Raw genomic sequence first — 21,909 nt, 5'->3', positions numbered from 1 at the left:
TGCTCTACATCCGACACGAAACACTGTAAATCAACTATACCTCAATTAAAAAAAAAAAAAATTTTTTTAAAAGCAAAGTGGACTCTGGCTGCAATGCTTATAGAGTCAGGAAAAGATAGGAAGGTCAAAAGGAAGCCACTATTGTAGAGAAAAGAAGGATTGGGGGCCAGAGCATAGTAACAACAGTGATAAAGGAAAGAAATGAATATGGATTACCTTTGTGCTTTAGGTACCTCTATCAAGAAAAATTCTTGGACTTCTTGGTGGCCCAGTGGATAAGAATCTGCCTGCCAATACAGCAGACATAGTTTAATCCCTGGTCTAGGAAGATGCCACCTGCTGAGGAGCACCTAAGTCCGGGAACCACAGCTACTGAGCCTGTGTGCTGCAATTGCTGAAGCCTGTACACCCTAGAGCCTGTGCTCCACAACGAGAGAAGCCACCTCAAGGAGAAGCCCAAGCACTGCAACTCGAGAGCAGCCCCTGCTCACCGCAACTAGAAAAAGCCTGCATGCAGCACCCAACACAGCCAAAAAAGTTAAATCAGTTAATTAAAAAGAAAATCCTCTTCAGATGGGATGGGTTTAAACAAGCATTGGCATCTTGCACAAAATGGGCATTTAATAAATTTAATCAATGAATCAATGGAAACCAAAGCTCAATATGTGTAAGATTAAAGAAAGTTGGGCTTCCCTGGCAGCTCAGCTGGTAAAGAATCCGCCTGCAATGCAGGAGACCCCGGTTCTATTCCCAGGTCAGGAAGATCCCCTGGAGAAAGGATAGGTTACCCACTGTAGCATTCATGGGCTTCCCTGGTGGCTCAGATGATAATCCGCCTGCAATGCGGGAGACATGGTTCGATCCCTGGGTTGGGAAAATCCCCTGGAGGAGGGCAAGGCAATCCATTCCAGTATTCTTACCTGGAGAATCCCATGGACAGAGGAGCCTGGTGGGCTACAGTCCATGGAGTCGCAGAGAGTTGGACACAACTGAACGACTAAGCACAGCACAGCTGCTCTAAGTAAACAATCGACAAGGTACAACATACCACTCTAGTTACAAAGTCCATCCAGCTGCAAGGGAAAGGGGATCCTGTCAACTTCTGATCACTGAAGTTAAATGTAACTCTAGACAAGATGCTCAAACTACCACACAATTGCACTTATCTCACACGCTAGTAAAGTAATGCTCAAAATTCTCCAAGCCAGGCTTCAGCAATATGTGAACCGTGAACTTCCTGATGTTCAAGCTGGTTTTAGAAAAGGCAGAGGAACCAGAGATCAAATTGCCAACATCTGCTGGATCATGGAAAAAGCAAGAGAGTTCCAGAAAAACATCTATTTCTGCTTTATTGACTATGACAAAGCCTTTGACTGTGTGGATCACAATAAACTGTGGAAAATTCTGAAAGAGATGGGAATACCAAACCACCTGACGTGCCTCTTGAGAAATCTATATGCAGGTCAGGAAGCAACAGTTAGAACTGGACATGGAACAACAGACTGGTTCCAAATAGGAAAAGGAGTACGTCAAGGCTGTATACTGTCACCCTGCTTATTTAACTTCTATGCAGAGTACATCATGAGAAATGCTGGACTAGAAGAAGCACAAGCTGGAATCAAGATTGCAGGAAGAAATATCAATAACCTCAGATATGCAGATGATACCACCCTTATGGCAGAAAGTGAAGAGGAACTAAAAAGCCTCTTGATGAAAGTGCAAGAGGAGAGTGAAAAAGTTGGCTTAAAGCTCAACATTCAGAAAATGAAGATCATGGCATCCAGTCCCATCACTTCATGGGAAATAGATGGGGAAACAGTGGAAACAGTGTCAGACTTTACTTTTTTGGGTTCCAAAATCACTGCAGATGGTGACTGCAGCCATGAAATTAAAAGATGCTTACTCTTTGGAAGGAAAGTTATGACCAACCTAGATAGCATATTCAAAAGTAGACACATTACTTTGCCAACAAAGGTCCGTCTAGTCAAGGCTATGGTTTTTCCTGTGGTCATGTATCGATGTGAGAGTTGGACTGTCAAGAAAGCTGAGCGCCAAAGAATTGATGCTTTTGAACTGTGGTGTTGGAGAAGACTCTTGAGAGTCCCTTGGACTGCAAGGAGATCCAACCAGTCCATTCTGAAGGAGATCAGCCCTGGGATTTCTTTGGAAGGAATGATGCTAAAGCTGAAACTCCAGTACTTTGGCCACCTCATGCGAAGAGTTGACTCATTGGAAAAGACTCTGATGCTGGGAGGGATTGGGGGCAGGAGGAGAAGGGGACGACAGAGGATGAGATGGCTGGATGGCATCACCGACTCGATGGACGTGAGTTTGAGTGAACTCCTGGAGTTGGTGATGGACAGGGAGGCCTGGCGTGCTGCGATTCATGGGGTCGCAGAATCGGACACGACTGAACGTCTGAACTGACTGAACTGAACTAGACAAGATTATCACTGAGATTAAATGTAACTCTAGACAAGATTTTAGAGTCATGTCTGAGAGAAGTCTGTGAATGTAGAAAAAGCAGCAACCGACCTAGGTGACTGGAAACCATTATAGTTTCACTAAGAACAAGCAATGTCAGATTAGTACTCTTTTTTTCTGACATTTATTGAACAGATAGGATTTTTAAAGATGAAGGATATGAAATTATTTGGGTTTTAGGAAGGCAAGTGTTAAAGTTCCTTATAAATTCCTTGTGAAAACCTGGAAATATCTGAGATAGATAATAATAAATTAGTTTCATTTCTAATTGGCTGAACAACCTGAACCAAAGAATTAATTTTTTTCAAATCAACCCTCAGGTCTCTAGCAGGACAAGAATGCTCTTAGCCCACCTCATCAACACTTTAATAAAATCTGTATGAACACTGTACCAGCATTATCAAACTTAAAGTTTATCAAATGTATGGAAAAACAATAAGCTTTTTTTACTGAATGACCAAACTAAGACTCTTTTTTTTTTTTAAAGAGTAAACATACTGGAACCAATCTGACAAGATAAAATTCAACTGGGATAGATACGAAGTCCTACCGAAACATATTCTATTAAAGAACTTGGAGAGCATGGACAAAACTCCAATTTCAGCTGATGGCAAAATCAATAATGGATAACACACACAGCACTTAAATGGCAGGGACCATTCTAAATGCTTAACACGTATGTACTCATTTATTCTTTAAAACAACCCTATGAAACAGGTACCATCATAAACCCCATTTTACAGATGAGAAAACTGAGGCCCTGGGTGTTTACAGAATTTACTCAAGGTTACCCAACTGATATACAGCCAGGATTTAAATCCAAGCAGGCTAGCTCCAGAATTCATTTCCTTAGACAAGACATTATCATAAATTAACAGTGCAATGTGGTTGCCAAAAGAAGCAAGACTACTCTTAATGTGCTTTAAAATCAGAGTGATGACTTCTGGTTCTCTCCACAGGTTAATACCTAATCAAAGGTATTACACAGCTAAGAAGGGTATGGACCAACTGACAAAAATCCACAAATAAGCCATCAGTATTGTGAAGAGGTGCAAATCAAAACGACAAATCCACTAGAGGAAGTTAAAGACTGAGAATATTTTGTCCAGAGAAGAAAAGAATCAGGAAAACATAGCAAGTGTCTTTGAATATTTGAAAACTCACAGAAGAGACAGAACTAGAACCAGTGAAGAGAGAACTTTAGTTCAATAAAAGAAATCATTTCTTAGAAGTTAAAGTTGTCCAAATATCTTTACCTCAGAACCTACGAATCTTCTCTCCAGAGAATATCCAAATACATATAATTTTGTATAAAGTTTTCAAGGGCTCACAAATCTACTTTTAAATCTATTTATGTCCTACCCCTAGAATCATATACCCCAGATTAAAATGGAAAGAATTCAAGTATGAAGAGGTGAATATATTTAATCTAGAAAAATCATCACAACTTAAAATTCTATCATTGAAAAAAACTCTGAACTCTATGCTTTCTAGTTTCTTCTAAGATACATTGCAATAAGAGCTTAAAATATGATGCTGAGTTCAGAAAAAAAGTGAAATCAAGTTTACCAAGTGACAATGTAAACTGACTACAAGATCTGACTATCAGTAATAATGGCTTATTACTTAATCTTTAAAAGAAACATACCTAAGTTTAAAGATAAAAAAATAAGATGCTAAGGTACTACTCATATCTAATATTTAATGCCCAAATTAGAAAGTGCCTCCTTCTACTTTCAAGCCTTAATCTTTTCATCTTTCAGTCCCAGTTAACTGTTAAGGTTGACAAACTAAGAAAACAATGAACTAGAAGTTAGAATACCAGGTTCTAACCTACACCATGAAATTAATTTTGGCTTAATCTGTTTCTTACCATACTCTAAAAACTTTCATGTATCTAAATGGGCTTTAAAAATGGTAAAGTGCAGATGTAACTATAAACAACTCATGTATTATGTATAAAACATAAAAATGTCAACAACAACAAAAAACCAGTTTTTCTATAATGCTAAAAAAAAAAAGCAAAGGTATATTCACATTACAATTCCTAATTCCAAAAAGCAATCTCTGAATCCTTCAGGTTGTGTTTCAGTGAATAATTTTCATCCACAAACACTTTCCACATTAAGCATAAATCTATCTGTACATCCAATTTCAAGCTGCATTGAGAGGACATAGCTCAGACAGTTAAGAATTTTGGCTGCAAGGGAAAAACTCGAAAGTGCCAACTGGACGTTCCCCATTTCCAAGAGTTGGTGGGAAAGGTACATGACCACAAAATGGTAACATTAAGTATGACACACTTGAAAATTCTGTTTTCTCTCTTAATTAACCAACCACACATAACGAGAACTCAACACCAAGAGTTTAATAAGTCTTGGGCCTTTATTAAATATAAGCACCACACTGCTGAAACTGCAACTGTACTGCCAGAACAGGGCTACAGACACCATGTCTGCCATGAGACTAGACTCTAGTTCCAGGCACAAGATGTTCTAATAAATAACAAACGCGTCAAGCGCCAGCGCACAAGCGTGACAGAATCTGGGGTCTAGACATTTGATTTTTCTCCCAGTGCTACTTGAGAATGGCCACTGCCATTAAAGATTTATTACAGTAACAGGATAGTGATAAAACTTTAGCTAAATGGCAGGCCAACCAATGAAATGGAAAAGCAACATGCAATAACAGATCAACTAAACTAGTTTCTATTTAATTTTGTACAGTAAGGCTCATGATTACACTGTATAAAGAACAGATGAATAACCTAAACTGTATCTACTAGGTAAAGATGATTTCAAGCCATTATGAGAAAAGTGGCCCAGAAAAAAATCAGGCTATAGAACTCAAGTGGAAAAAACACACTAAGATTTGGGAGAGAAAGGGGAAGGAAGGGAATGAGCTACTGACTTACTAAAAAGAGAGCAAAGAAGTGGGACAGGGAGTCTGAGCCCTCTGAGACAGAATGAGAAAGAAAAAGAATTCAAAGGCTCAAAGGGAGCTTTAGCAGTGAATACAGAAAGAGATGAAACTGTTAACTGTCTCAACAGAAAAAACAAAAACAATAGGGGGAACTTTTCTAAACCATCATTCAGGGTGGTCAGTTCAATGCCTAACTCATGCATGGCAGGGCACTTCGTAGGACGCACACTTCGTTCCAAGTAGTTCCACCGATCAGCCCATTTCCCCCTGGCACCACCCCCAATAGGGGGTTACTACTCCAGATGAAGAAACTGAGACCACACAACGCCAGGGAACACAAGCTGGTACCAGAGACTGGGCGCTCATCTTAGCTGCACTTCTCCCTGCAAGATCCTATAAAAATCTCACACTTTTCTATGGAAAGGAACCTTAAATCTCTTCTGGGCCCAAAAGTGATCCCCTACTTTAGAGAAAAGTTCCCCTGCGGAGGTTGCAAGGCTCTTCAAAGCGCAAGAGGTGTTGGAACTCTGAAATACACCTGGTAGAGACAGATGGAGGCATGTGGGTCATGAAAGGAGAAAAAGTCGGAAAAGTCAGACTTAAAAGCCATTCTTCTGCCCTAAAGATACCGAAAAAGTAGAAAGCAGCCCTTCCTCTCTTCCAGCAGGCGTGACTCAAGGACGGTGCCTCCCCGCAATCTGCTGTGCGTGTTGGGGGTAGGGGGTAGTCTCCGGTTTCCCACTCCCTTCCCCAGGCACTCAAGGGTTACTCGGCCGGGCCTGGAAGATTGCGTGGGAATAAACAGATGGGACCCAGAGTGACCAGGGGGCCCTGAAGCGCAGGGAGGGAAACCTGCCCAGAAACACGCCGGGCCGGGTCCAGAGGCCCTCCGCACGGAGCCCGCGCCCGCGCCCTGGACCTTACCACCGCTTGGCTGCAGGGGACGAGGCGGCCGCGCAGGACTGTTCTTCGAGCTTGGAGCGCGTCTTCAGGCGCCTCTGCTACAGTGGCGCCAGCGCTTGGCGGCGCCCGGGTCCCGGCGGACTCACACTCGGGGAAGGGTGGGCGATCCGCGGCCTGCCTAGTCGAGGCCCTGGAGTTCTAAGCCCCGGGACGCAGACCGCGCGCGCGCGCCTTCGAGCCTGCCCAAAGAGGAAGGGTTAGGGCGCGCCTCGAGAACCGAGCAGCGCCAGCGGCTGCAGCCGAAATCTCCGGCGGCTTCGTCCGCCCTCGCCCGGCCTAGCCACTGCCCCGCTTCCCCCGCGCAAGCTTTGGCGGCGGAGCAGCACGGTGAGCGCCGATTGGCCCTCTGGGTGAATGACGTACGGCGCCTCTCCTCACGGATTGGCCAGGCTGGCGGTGCGTGCACGGAGTAAACAAACCCCGCCCCCAGGCTTCCCAAGAAGAGGAGGGGGCCCCCGAGGTGGAGGAGCGGGGTCTCAAGCACTCTGCGGGGTACCTGGGTAATCCCCTGGAGGTTCACAGTGGATCGCCTACAACGATCCTGCCGCGTGCTTCCCAGCCGCCTCCGGAGCAGGTTACAGGGCCTGAGGCCTACAATTATAGCCACACCCTCTCCCCCTTCCCCCGGCCTGGGTGGGAATCTTGACTTTTCCATCCGCCCCCATCCCCCCCGGCCCTTTGCAAGAAAACCCCGATCTTTCTTAGAAAAAGGAAAACGGGCGTCCCTAGTTCCCAGGCACATCTCGGTTCCCAGTCACTTGATCAGTCACCTCCGGGGGAGCAGCCTAGAGGGGCAAGGGGACGAGTGATGAGGCCACGTGTGGGGCCAAGTTTGCAGTACCCTGTAAATTATTCAGACAGTGGGTTAAAGACTGCTAGGGTGTGAGATTTTCAACAAACCGGCAAGTAAGATCCAAAACCGAGCAGGTCACCATGTCACATGGACGCTGAAGAGAAAATCGCAGCTCCCACCCCCAGATACCTGTCTTATTTAGTTCAATGTTAATAATACATTCTGTGCCTATCTGAAAAATCATGTGTGAGTTTACATTTTAGTGGGCTTCCCCTGTGGCTCGGTTAGTAAAGAATCCGCCTGCAACGCGGGAGATCTGGGTTTGATCCCTGGGTTGGGAAGATCCCCTGGATAAGGGAAAGGCTACCCACTCCACTCTTCTGGCCTGGAGAACTCCACGGACTGTGTAATCGATGAGGTAGCAAAGAGGCAGACGGGACTGAGCGACTTTCATTTCACTTCACTTACATTTTAGTGGGGTGGTAAAGATAATATACAAAAGAAATAAGTGAAATATAAGCTATGTTACATGTTGGGACATGCTGTGGGGAACAAACCTAGAAGACCAGGAATGGCTTTAAAGGATGGCCTGTCTTAGAGTGCTTAGTCAAGGTAGCAGGAAAGTGCCATTTAAATAAATACCTAAAGGAAGTGGGGGAGGTGAGAATGCACCTTTGGACCTTTCTCTGGGGTGGGGTGGAGTGGAGAGAGAATTTCTGCATAATTGTACATAGATAAAGTCCTAGGCGTCAAGAAAGCCCAATGAAGTCTCCTTGAACTGATTCTAAAATGCAAAAGCCCCAAAGGAGTCATTACCTTGCATTTTTCAGTGATGGATCAATAGATGTAGTTTCCACAGAAATTTTGTTGAGGTTTTAAATACTTTTCAAACACTCTAGGGACAAAGATACAAAAGTGAGCAAAACAGATGAAACCTCCGTCCTCAAGGAGCTCAGTCTAGCAGGAGAGCTGGATTGTAAACCGCCTCAGTATACTGTATAAATAATCCAAGAAGTATTAATAGACACATGGCTGTGCTTGGGCTAATGGGGGAGGGGGAGTGGTGGATGTTAATTTAGGAAGAGTACCTTGAAATTTTTTTTAATTGAATAAAATTGCTTTATTTAATATATAATGAAGTATAATATACTAAACATGTTTGGAATCTTTATCTATGAAGACAACTCTGCTAAATATTGGTGTAAGGCTATGGATTCAGTGATTCTCTAACTTCTGTAAATTTTTAAGGTGAGAGTCTGAAGATGATATTAAGTTAAACCATATGAAATTGTTAATATTTGGCAATTTTCATGTTTCCTGTAGAGTTAATATGAGGGTTTTGCTATGTAATACATATAGTAATACATGTAATACATATAGTAAGTATTCCATAAATAATGATTATTATGATCATTTGATAATAGTGCTTTTGAAAAAAAATGCTTTAAAAGTCAGTGTTTCATAACAGCTTCCGATACCATGAAGTAAAGTGGGCATGCAGGTTTCAAATTTTCCATATACTGGTTTGATCTAGCTGTGAATTTCCATGACCTAATCAGGGTATGCTGTAAAAGACACTAAATGCTAGTTTCACAGCAGGCCAAGAAATTCAGAATAAGGAACAGCTTGATTTTGAAGCCAAAAACTGAAAATTCTCCAGAACAGAATAAATTGTCAAGTTGCTTCAGGGAGGAAAATTCATGTAAATCAATTTTTCATTCCCACTCACAGCTTCAATTTAGCAATTTGCACAACAGTCAGCTTTCTCTCTTCCTTCTCATTTCCCCACTGAAAGATCTGATTTCCTTTGAAAAGGAAAATAAAGCATCCACTATCTCCAAGGAAGGAGAGTAGATGTTTGAAACATGACAGAACGCTTATTGATTCTGCAAACACTTACTAAGCACTTATTATACACTAACAGTGCAAGGTACTGGAAATACACATATAAGTGTCCAAAGAACTTCCTTTGTTCATAGGTGTTCCTTGTGTGTAGAATAATCCCCCAGTTCACCCACACCTCATCTACACATGCTTTCTCATCTAAGCTAAAACAACACTCTCTGGAAAAGCTTCCTGACTCCAGCCCTTTGCCCATAAAATTGTCTTTCTAACATTCATGAAACTTGCAATTACTCATTTAGTACCTGTATCCTGTATCATTTAGTACCAGGGAAGCCCTTGTTAGACTGCAAGTTCCTTGCAAATTGGAGGTCTGTCATCCAATTCACTGGGCTTCTCTGGTGACTCAGTGGTAAAGAATCTGCCTGCAACGCAGGAGATGCAGGTTCTATCCCTGAGTCAGGAAGATCCCCTGGAGAAGGGAATGTCAACCGACTCCAATGTTCTTGCCTGGGAGATCCCATGGACAGGGGAGCCTGGTAGGCTACAGTCCACAGGGCCACAAAGTGTCGGACACGACTTAAAAGCGACTAAACACACACACTCACACACACACACACACACACATCCTATTCACTACAATATCCTCAGTGCCTTAGGGAAGCTCAGTAAGTTTTTATTGAATGGATGAGTTCCACAGCCTAGCACATTTGGAAAGAGGAGACATACATACATACATAAATTAAATAAATTAAAATATAAATAAATAAATAAAAACTTGTAAATTTGTGGGCCAACAAACCCGCTGGCCATGAAAGAGATCTGTTAAGAGTTAAACCTGAGCAAACTGTCTGTGCTCCTCTCTCCTGGGGCTGGGTACTGCTTTCAGTAGGTGGAGCTATATGGCTCCTGGATTAGTGCCTCTCAACCTTTAATGTGCCCAGGAATCACTTAGAGATCTTATTAAAATTCAGACTCTAGATCAGCAGGTCCCAGGTGGGGTATAGAATCTGCATTTCCAACAAATTTCCAACTGCTTCATCAGACGCTACACTCTGAGTGACAAGGTCCTTCCTGACCCCTTTTTGCCATTCGCAAAGATCCGTCGTTGTCTAGACTTTCGCAGTTGCAGATATGACTTTTTTTTTTTAATATGCTGTTTTCACATCTAATCCATCCAGTGATAAAGGAAATAACCCTTAAGAGAACAATGTGTTACATCAAGGCCTTGTCTTCCAGAGACAGTCCTATTATATGGCCTTTAGTCACATTAAAAGGGCAGAGTGGAATCAAAGCCCTGGAATTTCTTTAGTGAGGGACACAACTTTGTCCTTATTACATTTCTGGAATGACTTGGTTTGTTCAGTGGAAAGATTTCACAGTCATCATTAGTAAAAGTAACCTCTTCTTAATATCAAACCCAAAATTATTTTTAGGATAAAATTTTACTTGTCCTAAAAACATAGAGGTATGTCCTAAACACATGAGGTATAAGAAATAATAATGATCCAGCAGTCCTACTCCTGGGCGTATATCTGGATAGAACTATAATTCAAAAAGATACATGCACCTCTGTGTTCATAGCAGCACCTCTGTGTTCATAGTGGCACTATTTACAATAACCAAGACATGGAAACAAACTAAATGTCCATCAACAGAAGAATAGATAAAGAAAATGCGGTACCTGTCTATAGTGGAATATTCTCGGCCAAAAAAAAAGAATGAAATAATGCCATTTGCAGTAACATGGGTGGACACAGATAGCATGTGACATCACTTGTATGTGGAATCTCAAATAGGACACACAAGGACTTATCTATGAAGAAGCAATAGATTCACAGCTATAGACAACAGGCTTGTGCTTTCTAAGGGGAATGGGATAGGGGAGGGATGGAGTAGGGGAGGCTGGGATTAGCAGATGCAAACTATTATATCTGCTAACTAATAGAGAGAGGTATATTTATACACTGGCTCCTGACCCCATTGTTTATGCATTACTCATATGGGAGCAACTGTCTAGCATTCCAGACTTAACCAGGGGTGAAAAATGACAGAATGAGTTTAAATGAGTATTCCAAGCTGGGAGGCAGAGAAATTCCAGCTCAGAAAACCAGAGATATGGTAAAGTAAGGTGTGTTCATGTTACACTCGGGTAGCGGATTGCTGCAACTGGAATAAAAATGTGGGCTAAGAGGATGTGGAATGGGGCAAGAGGTGACCAATAATGATATAAGTAATTGAATAATAAATGGAGAACAGGCAACAGCTTCCCCTTACAGTAGAATTCCAATGAATAAATGTAAAGAAATAATGGAAGTGGAAATAGAAAACTCCTGATAATAGGCAAATAGTACAAGAATCATTATTGCAGACAAGAAGCATCTGTGGAAGTTAAAACTAGTAAGTGAAACTGTGGTGGGAAACAGAAAATTTACATGGTCTAAAAGTATCTCCTCACAAGATTCTTTAAAATATATATATTTATTTATTTATTTATTTGACTGCGATGGGTCTTGGCAGTGGCATGAGAACTTTCAATTGCAGCATGTGGGATCTAGTTCCCTGATCAGGGACTGAACCCAGGCCCCCTGCAATGGGAGCATGAAGTCTTAGCACTAGACCACCAGGGAAGTCCCTCCTAACAAGATTCTTAACTGCAAAGGAGAAAATAGTAAACTTATGATGGAAAAACCTGGCAGGCACCCTCTTCACCAAAGGATCAAGGTTAACAACAATAATAAGACATACTGATTCCTGGTAGGATGCACTGAGGCCATGGATATCACTTCTGCAGGATTCTAACAAAAATTCGGAACCTTAACCTAATCAGAAGAAAATATCTGGCCAACCTAAATGGAGGGCCAGTTATAAAATAACTTATAAAATAATAAAATATTATTTTATTTAAAATCTTATAAAATAACTACCAGTGTTCTTAAAAAATGTGAAGTTCATGAAAGAGAGGCTAGGCAGTCACAGACTGCAGGAGATTAAGAAGACAGAAAAATTAAATGAAATGTGGGATACTGGATTGAATCCTGGGCCAGAAAAAGGACAATAGTTGGAAAACCAACAAAATTCAGGTAAGGTCTGTAGATTATACTACTGTACCAGTGTGAATTTCCCATTTTGAGCAATTACGGTTATGTAAGATGTAAATTAGGAGAAGCTGGGGGACAGAAGAACTCTGTGTACTATTAATACTTTTAGAACTTTCCAGTAAGTCTACAATTATTTCAAAATAAAAAGAAAACTAAGTAGTAGAAATCAACTATACTTCAATTTTTTTAAAAAAATTCTAAATACTAGGGAATCTTAGATTTTAAACAGATTCTGTTCCAGTAGATTTGGAGTGAGGCTTGGAGTGCACCTTTTGTGAAAAGCACTCTGGTGACCTAGAGACTGCTAGTCTCAATAGCACATGGGAGTAGCAAGACTTTTCCCCTCCTGCTGTATTAAGGTGAAACTGACATGCAATAAACGATGCACCAAGTCAGTAGTCTGATGATCTTAGACATGTGTAGCCACTGAACCCACCTGATTTGCCCTTCCTTTCTCTGTCAATTCTAAAGGAAATCAACCCTGAATATTCCCTGGAAGGACGGATGCAGAAGCCGAAGCTCCAGTACCTTGGCCACCTTATGCGAAGAGGTGGCCACTCATTGGAAAAGACCAGATGTTGGGAAAGTTTGAAGGCAAAAGGAGAAGGGGACAACAGAGGAAGAGATGGTTAGATAGCATCACAGACTGAATGGACATGAATTTGAGCAAACTCTAAGAGATAGTGAAGGATGGAGGAGCCTGGCATGCTGCGATCTAAGAGTCAGACACAACTTAGCGACTGAACAACCACCACCTCGGTGGCACAGTGGTAAGGAATCTGCCTGCCAATGCAGGAGATGCAGGTTCGACCCCTGGGTCAGGAAGATCCCTTGGAGAAGAAAAACGGCAATCCAGTCCAGTACTCTTGCCTGGGAAAATCCATGGACAAAGGCTACCACGGGGTCCCAAAGAGTCAGACACTAATGAGCGACTCTCTAACACACACACACGATAATTGCCTTATATTTTCCACCTCTTAATGGGTTGTTTCTAAATGGGAAAAAAATTATTACTCCCTATCATTTTCATTAAATTTTTCCTATGATTTCTTTTACAGTCACATTCTTTAAAAATAATTTTATATTATTTAGTGTAATTTATAGTCACATGAATTTCAGAAAAGTCAGCTCCATGTATCTCCCCCTTCCTTGTCCTCTTTATCAAACTAGTATGACTTGAACAACAACAAAAAACAAACCCCTTCCTTTCTTCTAATAACTGAATGTTTATCATCCTTCAAAATTCCTACTGCAGAATGAACCAGGCTCCACTTCCATCAGGGAATAGAATCTAGATTTGTCTGATGACTCCTCCACCAGGATCATCGGGATATCACTATTTATGTGTACATATGTGAAGCAACAGAGAAACATTAAATAAAAATGGCTTTAATACATAATATGTATAGATCATCACTCACTGTTTTATTGTAACTTTTGAAATAATTTTAATAATAATTTTCACAATGGATTTTTAAGAGCTCCTAGGTTAATTCCATCATATTAGCCTTTGAAATTGTTTTCTCCAGTTATTTTAAAAATTTCCTAAACATTTAAGTATACAGTATATTTTCACAAGAGACTGTATCATCTTTTTCCCACTACAAAAAAATTACATCTCTTCTCTAGCAATTTCCTTTGTGCAAGAAAGTAGAATATAGAGCAAGTTTGAACAGTATCTAAAGAGGCAGAGTTACAGAAAACCTTTCTTCTCTAATCATATTAAGCCCCAATTTTTCTTCTAATTAAAAGGAAAACACGAGACCAAACTTACCTTGAGTCACAACTGAAGTTAACATATGCTTATTCTTCTGTGACATACTTAATGTGCAGAAACCAAAACAGGAAATAATATTAAGAATTTCCAGGTAAAATTTTTCAATGAATCCAAAGTTAAAAACAGACAAAAAGGTAAGGGGAAAATTCACATATACATGAAAAAGATTTCTTTTATTCTGCATTCTCAATTTCATCTATAGATCTTAACAATGATTTGTGAGGTTTTCCATGACTATTTAATAAAACTATGAAGTTCATAAAGAACATCAGAAAAATAAAATGATAAATTTACTGATACAGATGAATTGGGATATTATAATAACTGTCTTGTACAAATAGGAAAGTTCTAATTAGTTTTCCACAAAATCATTCTGAAACAATTACACAAGTCAGCTTATTTAAAATAAAGAATATTTTAGCATTATGGTAGCTATGTTCAAGACATGTATTTGTATATTTAACATTCTGACGTATCTTTAAAACTATTTTGCAAAAAAAAAAAAAACTATTTTGCTATTATATAGTATTAGCATCACATTGTATAATGAGTATGAAAAGAATATGAAAGTTTTTCTGCTCAGTACATTACAAAATCATGTTCAAATACTATGTACATTTTTGCCCAGGAGAATTTGAAAATGCTACTTAGTGACTTAAGTCACTGGACTGATTATTTTTTAATTTTTAAAAAAGATATTCCCTTAAAGATATGGCTCATTTAGCAAACAACACAATTAGCAAATGGACAAAAGATATGGACAGACATTTCACTGACAGATAAACAGATGGCAAAAGAGCACATGAAAAGATGTTCAACACTATTATTAATCAGGGAAATGCAAATTCAATCCACACTGAGTAAACCACATCCTCATCAAAGTGGCTGAAGTAAAAAATGGTGACAACGTCAAATGCTGGTGAGTAGAGAGTTGATCGCTCATACATTTCTGGTGGGAATGTAAAATGGTACAGCTACTCTGGAAAACAGTTTGGCAGTTTCTTGTAAAGATATGGTTCATTTAAATTGGAAGTCTTATCATGTATTTCCTTAACAATAGAGATATCTGTACAGACACAGCCGTTTTAATAAACCAAATGTAAAGTGGGGAGGAAAGACAGTGGAAAATAGAATAATAGCAAATTTTAAAAACATCTTATTTGGCAGGTTCCGGACTCTATCATTTCCATTCCCATGATCATCCCTGCATCCCTCTAGGGGAAAGGGTCCCATGGGAGTATGGTGACAAAATGGCTAGAGATTCACAACAGATGCTGGTGCCAACATATTTACAGCCATGAGGATCCACAGCTTTAAAAAAAACAATGTGATTCTCCATGGCCTGTTTGGCTTCTCTGGGGCTATCCCTTTAGGCTGGTTTGAACCAGATGACCTGGGTATGCAGGATGAGAACTATGGGACCAAATAGGTCCAGGGTGTATTTCAGGCTTTTAATTCTAATTGAGAAACAGAATATAAATTTCCCAAAGGGATTCAGAATCCTCCAGGGTAGATTCAAGCCTTCTAAGCTATCTCTGAGATTATTTAAAATCACTTAAAGTTGAGGAACACCAGGGTCCAGCTATGGCCCTCCTCAAAGAGTTTTAAAATTACTGCCAAACTCCTGGGCTAAATTATTTTTAAAGACTGGTCCTCAGTATAAATGCCTTGTATAAAGGGCTATTTCTGAAGGTTCTTGCCTCTAACATGAGAGTGTTTGGCATTCCTCAGATTCTGTGTGTTAGTCATCTGCAGGTAAATACACAAAACCTGTGAATAGGAAGGCTTCAGTTTAAAAAAAAAAAAAAGCTTCAGTTGTGCCTTAGAAAGTTAACATGTGTATTTATGGATGAGTATCTCTACACAAATAGATATGCAAATATATAAACATAAGAAGAATTTTAAAATAAATAGTATGAAGATACTATTAATAGCTCTCATAATAAAGTTCAGTTCAGTTCAATTCAGTCGCTCAGTCGTGTCCGACTCTTTGCGACCCCATGAATCGCAGCATGCCAGGCTTCCCTGTCCATCACCAACTCTTGGAGTTTACTCAAACTCATGTCCATAATAAAGTAGTCCTTCTTAATTCAAGAAAACATAGTTTACTGTAACAAACAGAAGCTGCTCCCTGTCAATACACATATGTAACATCAAGGATAAAATGTATAGGTAAAAAAAAATTGCACTTATAAACACAAAGTAAAAATTCACCCCATTAATAGGAAGTCACAGAGTTAAGTTCTGTGGAAGCAGACATGAGTTCTGCTTGCAGGGAACTTCTAGTTTGGTAGAGGCTTGCTCAAAGGCAGATAAAAGAGAACTCATCCCCTTTGTTCAGAGATGAAAAGGAAACAAAAAGGCAGATCAAATCAAAGATGATCTGGCTGCTACATTAATTCTATACTGAAGTCATCAACCCACTCATTAAGACCACGGAGAATACAGACATGAGGGTGAGGGTAGGTGGGTAAAAACAGCAGAAGACAACTACAACATGACATTTTCCCCCACCTTCAGTTCAGTTCAGTTCAGTCGCTCAGCCGTGTCGGACTCTTTGAGACCCCATGAATTGCAGGACGCCAGGCCTCCCCCACCTTATTAAGCAGCAAAGAAGAACTGCTATTTATTTTAAGACAGTATCACTTCTTTTTGCTAACAACCTTTCCTAAGGTAACAATGAAGCAGAGAGGAAAGGAGGAGGACAGACACTCTGCATTCACTGAGTCTTCAATTTTCTTCCAACAGCCTACCTCAGGGGTTCTCAGCTGGGGTAATTTGTCTCCCAGGCACATTTGGGAATGCTGGAGACATTTTGCCATAGAAAGTAGAGAGATGCTTGAGGGTGAAGCTCAGAGATCTGCTACTAAACATCATATAATACACAGCACCCCAAAACAAAGAATTATCTGTCCTCAAATGTCAATGATGCTGAGGCTGAGAAACTAAGGCATGGTTGGATATTTTAAAAATTTAAAAATCAGTAAGTCTAGAGTATAAAAGCGTTTAGAACCACTTTAAGAAGGACTGTACAGTAAGATTCTCCTCCTTGACAAGATAGCTGCAGCTCTCCTAAAACTATCTGATAGATCCATAGTGAGGAAATAAAACATGCTGAGAAATATTAGCACAGAAATAGTTTTAACTTCAATTATCAGCATACACATGAAAAATAAACTAGAAAGATGGGACGATTTTTTGCTCAATTGATTTTGATAATCAACAGCTTCTACAACCACAGAAGCCAATGTGGTCACATTTGTGATTTAGATCAAATCTGACAAAAGATTAAATAAACTCTGTTCCTAAGAAAAAAGCCAGGAATACTAAAAATAAAAGATTAGCTTCTAAACCAACAGAAGAAAAAAGTGATTTTTGAGGAGATGCTCAATTCCAGTCAAAGATATTCAAAATTATTTTCCTGTGCCCATTACTAAAAGATATTTCTCCTTTATTTTGTGATTTTATAATAAGAAAGAATAATGTGGAAAATGAAAAAGCTAACACACACTTGAGAGACAGAGACAGTGCACTAAGTCGTGTCCGACTCTTGCGACCCCATGGACTGTGTTAATATTATTTCAATGCATTATATCTTAATACAAAAAGACAATTATTTCCTATGGAAATCATACCCTCTGCGAAGCAGAATCAATAAGGAACAGCAAAACAACACAGCAGGTTTCAAATGACTTCTGTAAGAAAGCTTATTAATTGGTCACTGTTTGTTAAAAAAAAAAAAACTTGAAAAACATAAAGAATGAAAATAATATTATCTACATAAGGGAGCTGATTTATTACTATAAACAAAACACCAACGTTTAACAAAAATATTTCCAAATCCAGTATCTGTGATCTTTTCTGTCTCCCACTATGACTATTTTGGGTTTCCCTCGTGGCTCAGCTGCAAAAGAATCTGCCTACAGTGAGGGACACCTGGGTTCAATCCCTGAGTTGGAAAGTTTCCCTGGAGAAGGGAAAGGCTACCCACTGCAGTATTCTGGCCTGGAGAATTCCATGGACTGTATAGTCCATGGAGTTGCAAAAAGTCGGACACGACTGAGCGATTTTCACTTCGCTATTGGTCTCTGAAACGGACATATGTGATAGCAACGGCAAAATTCTGTAAGTCACTTCTTCATTACCATATGGAAAATAAACAGCCAATGGGAATTTGCTGTACAACTTGGAACTCAAACCGGGCCTCTAGATCAACTTAGAGGGGTGGGATGGGGAGGGAGATCGGAGGGAGGTTCCAAAGGGAGGGGACATACGTATATCTATGGTTGATTCATGTTGATGTCTGGTAGAAACCAACACAATTCTGTAAAGCAATTATTCTTTAGTTAAAAAATAAATGAATTTAAAATTGAAAAAAAAAATAGTCACTTCTTTAATTACATTATTATCTAGCAGCTAGCTCTGTAACGGTAGGACTTTATGTGATAAAGCCTAAAAGGGAAATACATTATTGCTACAAATCTAAAAGGAACTTGGGATGGGGTGAGAAAGGAGGGAGGTCAAAGAGGAAGGGGATATATGTATATATGTATACAGACAGCTGATTCACTTCGTTGTACAGCAGAAACTAACAACATTGTAAATCAATTATATTTAATTGATCATTGTAATCAATTAAAAAAAAAAAGGAACCCAGTCCATAAGTAGGGAGGGGCAAATAACATGAGAACATGCTGGAAGGTGATCAACTTGTCTTAGGATGACTTTACACCTGGCCTGAAGCTTCTCACAACTCTCACCCCTCAACCTTGTTTCTATAAAGAGAGTTTGACAATGGAGACCTCTCCCTGCTCCTCCCTGTGATCTCTGGCTCAGTGCGTGAGGGGCAGTCACTAGCACAACTGCATTCCCATCCCATCAGCAGGGATCTTGGTGAGATGAGTAGACTGGACTAAAATAAGACACCAACACACAAGTAAAATATCCCAATGAAGGCAATTCTTGAGTCGCCGATCAATTAGGGCACTGTCTTCAAAGGAAGCTCTGTCAACTAGGCACTTAATGAAAACAAAAGATGTTTATACTAGCATCTCAACAAAAAGAACAAGAGAAGAAAGGCAAGATTTATATTTACCACCTGCATTTTATAAAAAATGAGATGTTATACGTCAGCCAGAAATTTTTGAAAGAAATGCTATCTGAGAAGTATTGGGTTGGCCAAAAAGTTCATTCAGGTTTTTCCATAAAATGTTATGGAAACTTTTGGCCAACCCAGTACTTCTTGTTCCTTATGAATCGATAATCTTTTTGGTTTTATTAACTAAAATTATTTTTTTTCATAGTTTTGCAATATATAAAAAAAGCTCAGCTTTTTAAACAAGGGAAAATTAAGGCAGCGCCTTTAAGCTCAATAAAGGAAACAACTGGCCATCAAATAAGCCTGTCTGAGAGAGACATATTGAGTTACTATTGGATACAACATTGAACAATTACGGCTTTAAACAAAAAATACTGATGTTTCAAAATTCCACGTTTCCTCAGTCATCTTCTTTCTTTTTATCTCTATGGACTTTGAGTAGCTCACTCAATTTTAAAGAATTAAGGGAACACTTTCCACATCATTTTGGAACAAAACATGAATGATGCTTGATCTGGAACGATTAACTCAGACAGTAAAAAATTATTTCATTTGGGCGCGGTATAAAAAGGAGGAGGCCCCGTGAGACTCAAAACATGGTTGGAAATGGCTAATGTCCTTTAGAATTTGGTACAAAACGAAGATTCAGAAATTCTGAGGTATTGTTACCTTATAATCTCTCACCAAGGTTTACATTTTTTTTTTTTAATGAGTATTTTGTTTTGTTTTACAAAAAGCAGTGCTTTTTCTCTGGGGTTGCAAAGCTCAGTTTAAGTCTTTTCTTGGTCAGGGTCGGTCTCATTGTTATTCCTGAGCTTTGTCTCAGCTGCACATCACGATGATCAGCCCTCCGATGATCAGCCCTCTGTGGTTTCAGTCATTCCACCAGGATTACGTCTTATACCAATTCATGGAGCGTTTCACGGCTTTGACCCAGTTCCCCATATTCACTTCATATTCTTGCCATTTCTTCTGGGGCTTGAAAACCATTTCACTTTGCCTCAGTTTCTTTAGCTCCTCCTTGTCACTCCAAAACCCTATAGATGAAAAAATTTATTCTCAAGTTTGAAGGCAAATAATGAGCCCAAAAAGTTTACCTACAAAGCTATGTGAACTGGTGCAAAGGTAAACAGTCACTACTTTAAAGCACGATTCAAAAGTTTTGTTGCTTTGAACTTTGTTAGATTGACTATCCCTGGGAATAATATACACTAGGATTTAACAAAAACCTTTTGGTTTCTAACTAGCAGAGTAATTTCTGTATGGAAGGGCACCAAATCATTTCTAGAATAACCATATCTTGCCATCATTTAATTTCATGAATAGCTATTAAGAAAGAAAGAAAAAAACCAAGTAAGAAATAGTATACTTTCTTTTTATACAATTCTTAAAAAAGGATAAATTAAGATTTTTTTCGGCCATGCTGCGCAACTTGCACAGGACCTTAATTCCCTGACCAGGGACTGAACCCGGGCCCATGGCAATGAAAGCACTGAATCCTAGCCACTCGACCACCAGGGAATTCCCTAAATTAAGATTTCTATCATATATCTTGGAAGTAAGAAGCAATTCCCTAGGATAAGCACAAAATTCAAACTTAGGAATTAATATAATAAATACTTTCTTTTTAAAACTATTACATTTCATGCAAGGCTTTCTTCTAATGTTTTCTGTCAGGTCACATTCTTTCTATTTACAAAGTCAGCATTTTAAATTGTATTTAAAGATATTAATTTATAGAAGTTATTAAAAGACTAGAAATAGTTTTTCTTAGTATACTACACAATTGGATAAATCTAGTCATGAAAATAAATATGTTCTTAAAATTCTTATTTTCAGAATTTATTATTTACACTTAAAGGCATATACATTTTTCAGTTCAGTTCAGTTGCTTAGTCATGTCCAGCTCTTTGCGACCCCATGAACTGCAGCACGCCAGGCCTCCCTGTCCATCACCATCTCCCGGAGTTCACTCAGACTCATGTCCATCAAGTCAGTGATGCCATCCAGCCATCTCATCCTCTGTTATCCCCTTTTCCTCCTGCCCCCAATCCCTCCCAGCATCAGAGTCTTTACCAATGAGTCAACTCTTGCATATTTTTTTTTTTAATTCTTGCATATTTTTAAGAGTTATTTTATTAAATATGTATTGAACACACCCAGTTTCTGGGTGAATTTTGAAAATACAGAGAATCTACATAGCCTCCATGTCTAAATTTTCTGAGAGAGAAATAATCCAATCAGAAATTTCAGATTTTCTAGGACTTTTCTGGTGGTCCAGTGGCTAACACTCTGCCCTCCCAATGCAGGTAGCCTGCGTTCGATCCCTGGTCAGGGAACTAGATCCCGTATGCAGCAGCTAAGAGTCTGCATGCCACAGTTAAGACCTGACACAGCCAAATAAATATAACATAATCATTATTTAAAAAAAAAAAAAGAAATTTCAGATTTTCCAAGAAGGTAAAACTGCTCCCTATAGCTAGTAAAGTATCTTTGTTTTGAAATTAAATACAAATGAAGTAAATACAATTAAAGTCACTATGTTATGTGTGAGAATAATATGCCTGTGTTTTTTATTTAGTAGTAGTGTCTGCCCAGTCATGTCCACCTCTTTGCTATACCTCAGATTGTAGCTGGCTTCAAGAGAATCTGACATACTTAGTTTCATATGGTGATAAGTGTAGAACAATTTGCTTAACCTTATAAACAATACTGGAATGCTTATGAGCATTTGGCTTACTGTAATGATAAGCTTAATTTATCCAATTTTCAAGAGTTGTTTACATACTTAGAACATTTTTCTTATTATAGTTCCAATTTTGCTCAGTTAGGCATGTGAAATTATTAAAAACAACATCAACTATATTAAACTTAAGAGCTGAAATATATAGAGGAACTAACATTTTTGAATGACAATGATAATTTAAGG

General features: G+C 39.3%; 2 protein-coding genes across 8 annotated transcripts in view; both read right to left on the bottom strand.

Moving 5' to 3' along the window:
* The window catches only part of TFDP2 (transcription factor Dp-2), a 205,031-nt gene extending 198,330 nt beyond the window's left edge, over positions 1 to 6,701 (bottom strand). For 4 of the 5 annotated variants that reach the window (NM_001428758.1, NM_001428759.1, NM_001428760.1 and 1 more), the window contains exon 1: positions 6,331 to 6,701. The gene's annotated coding sequence lies outside the window, so the exon portion shown is untranslated. The remainder of the gene's footprint in view (positions 1 to 6,330) is intronic. The other variant, XM_005201851.5, reaches the window with a different exon arrangement.
* A 7,335-nt stretch (positions 6,702 to 14,036) lies between these two features.
* Positions 14,037 to 21,909, bottom strand: part of GK5 (glycerol kinase 5) — an 84,000-nt gene continuing 76,127 nt past the window's right edge. For 2 of the 3 annotated variants that reach the window (XM_024992195.2, XM_024992199.2), the window contains one exon: positions 14,037 to 20,017. In XM_024992195.2, the coding sequence (XP_024847963.1) occupies positions 19,872 to 20,017 (146 nt within the window). In that variant the 3' untranslated portion in view covers positions 14,037 to 19,871. 3 annotated transcript variants of the gene reach the window in all.

This window comes from Bos taurus, chromosome 1, assembly GCF_002263795.3.
Source record: "Bos taurus isolate L1 Dominette 01449 registration number 42190680 breed Hereford chromosome 1, ARS-UCD2.0, whole genome shotgun sequence".
Taxonomy (NCBI): Eukaryota; Metazoa; Chordata; class Mammalia; order Artiodactyla; family Bovidae; genus Bos; species Bos taurus.
This window is presented reverse-complemented; position numbering and strand designations above follow the sequence as displayed.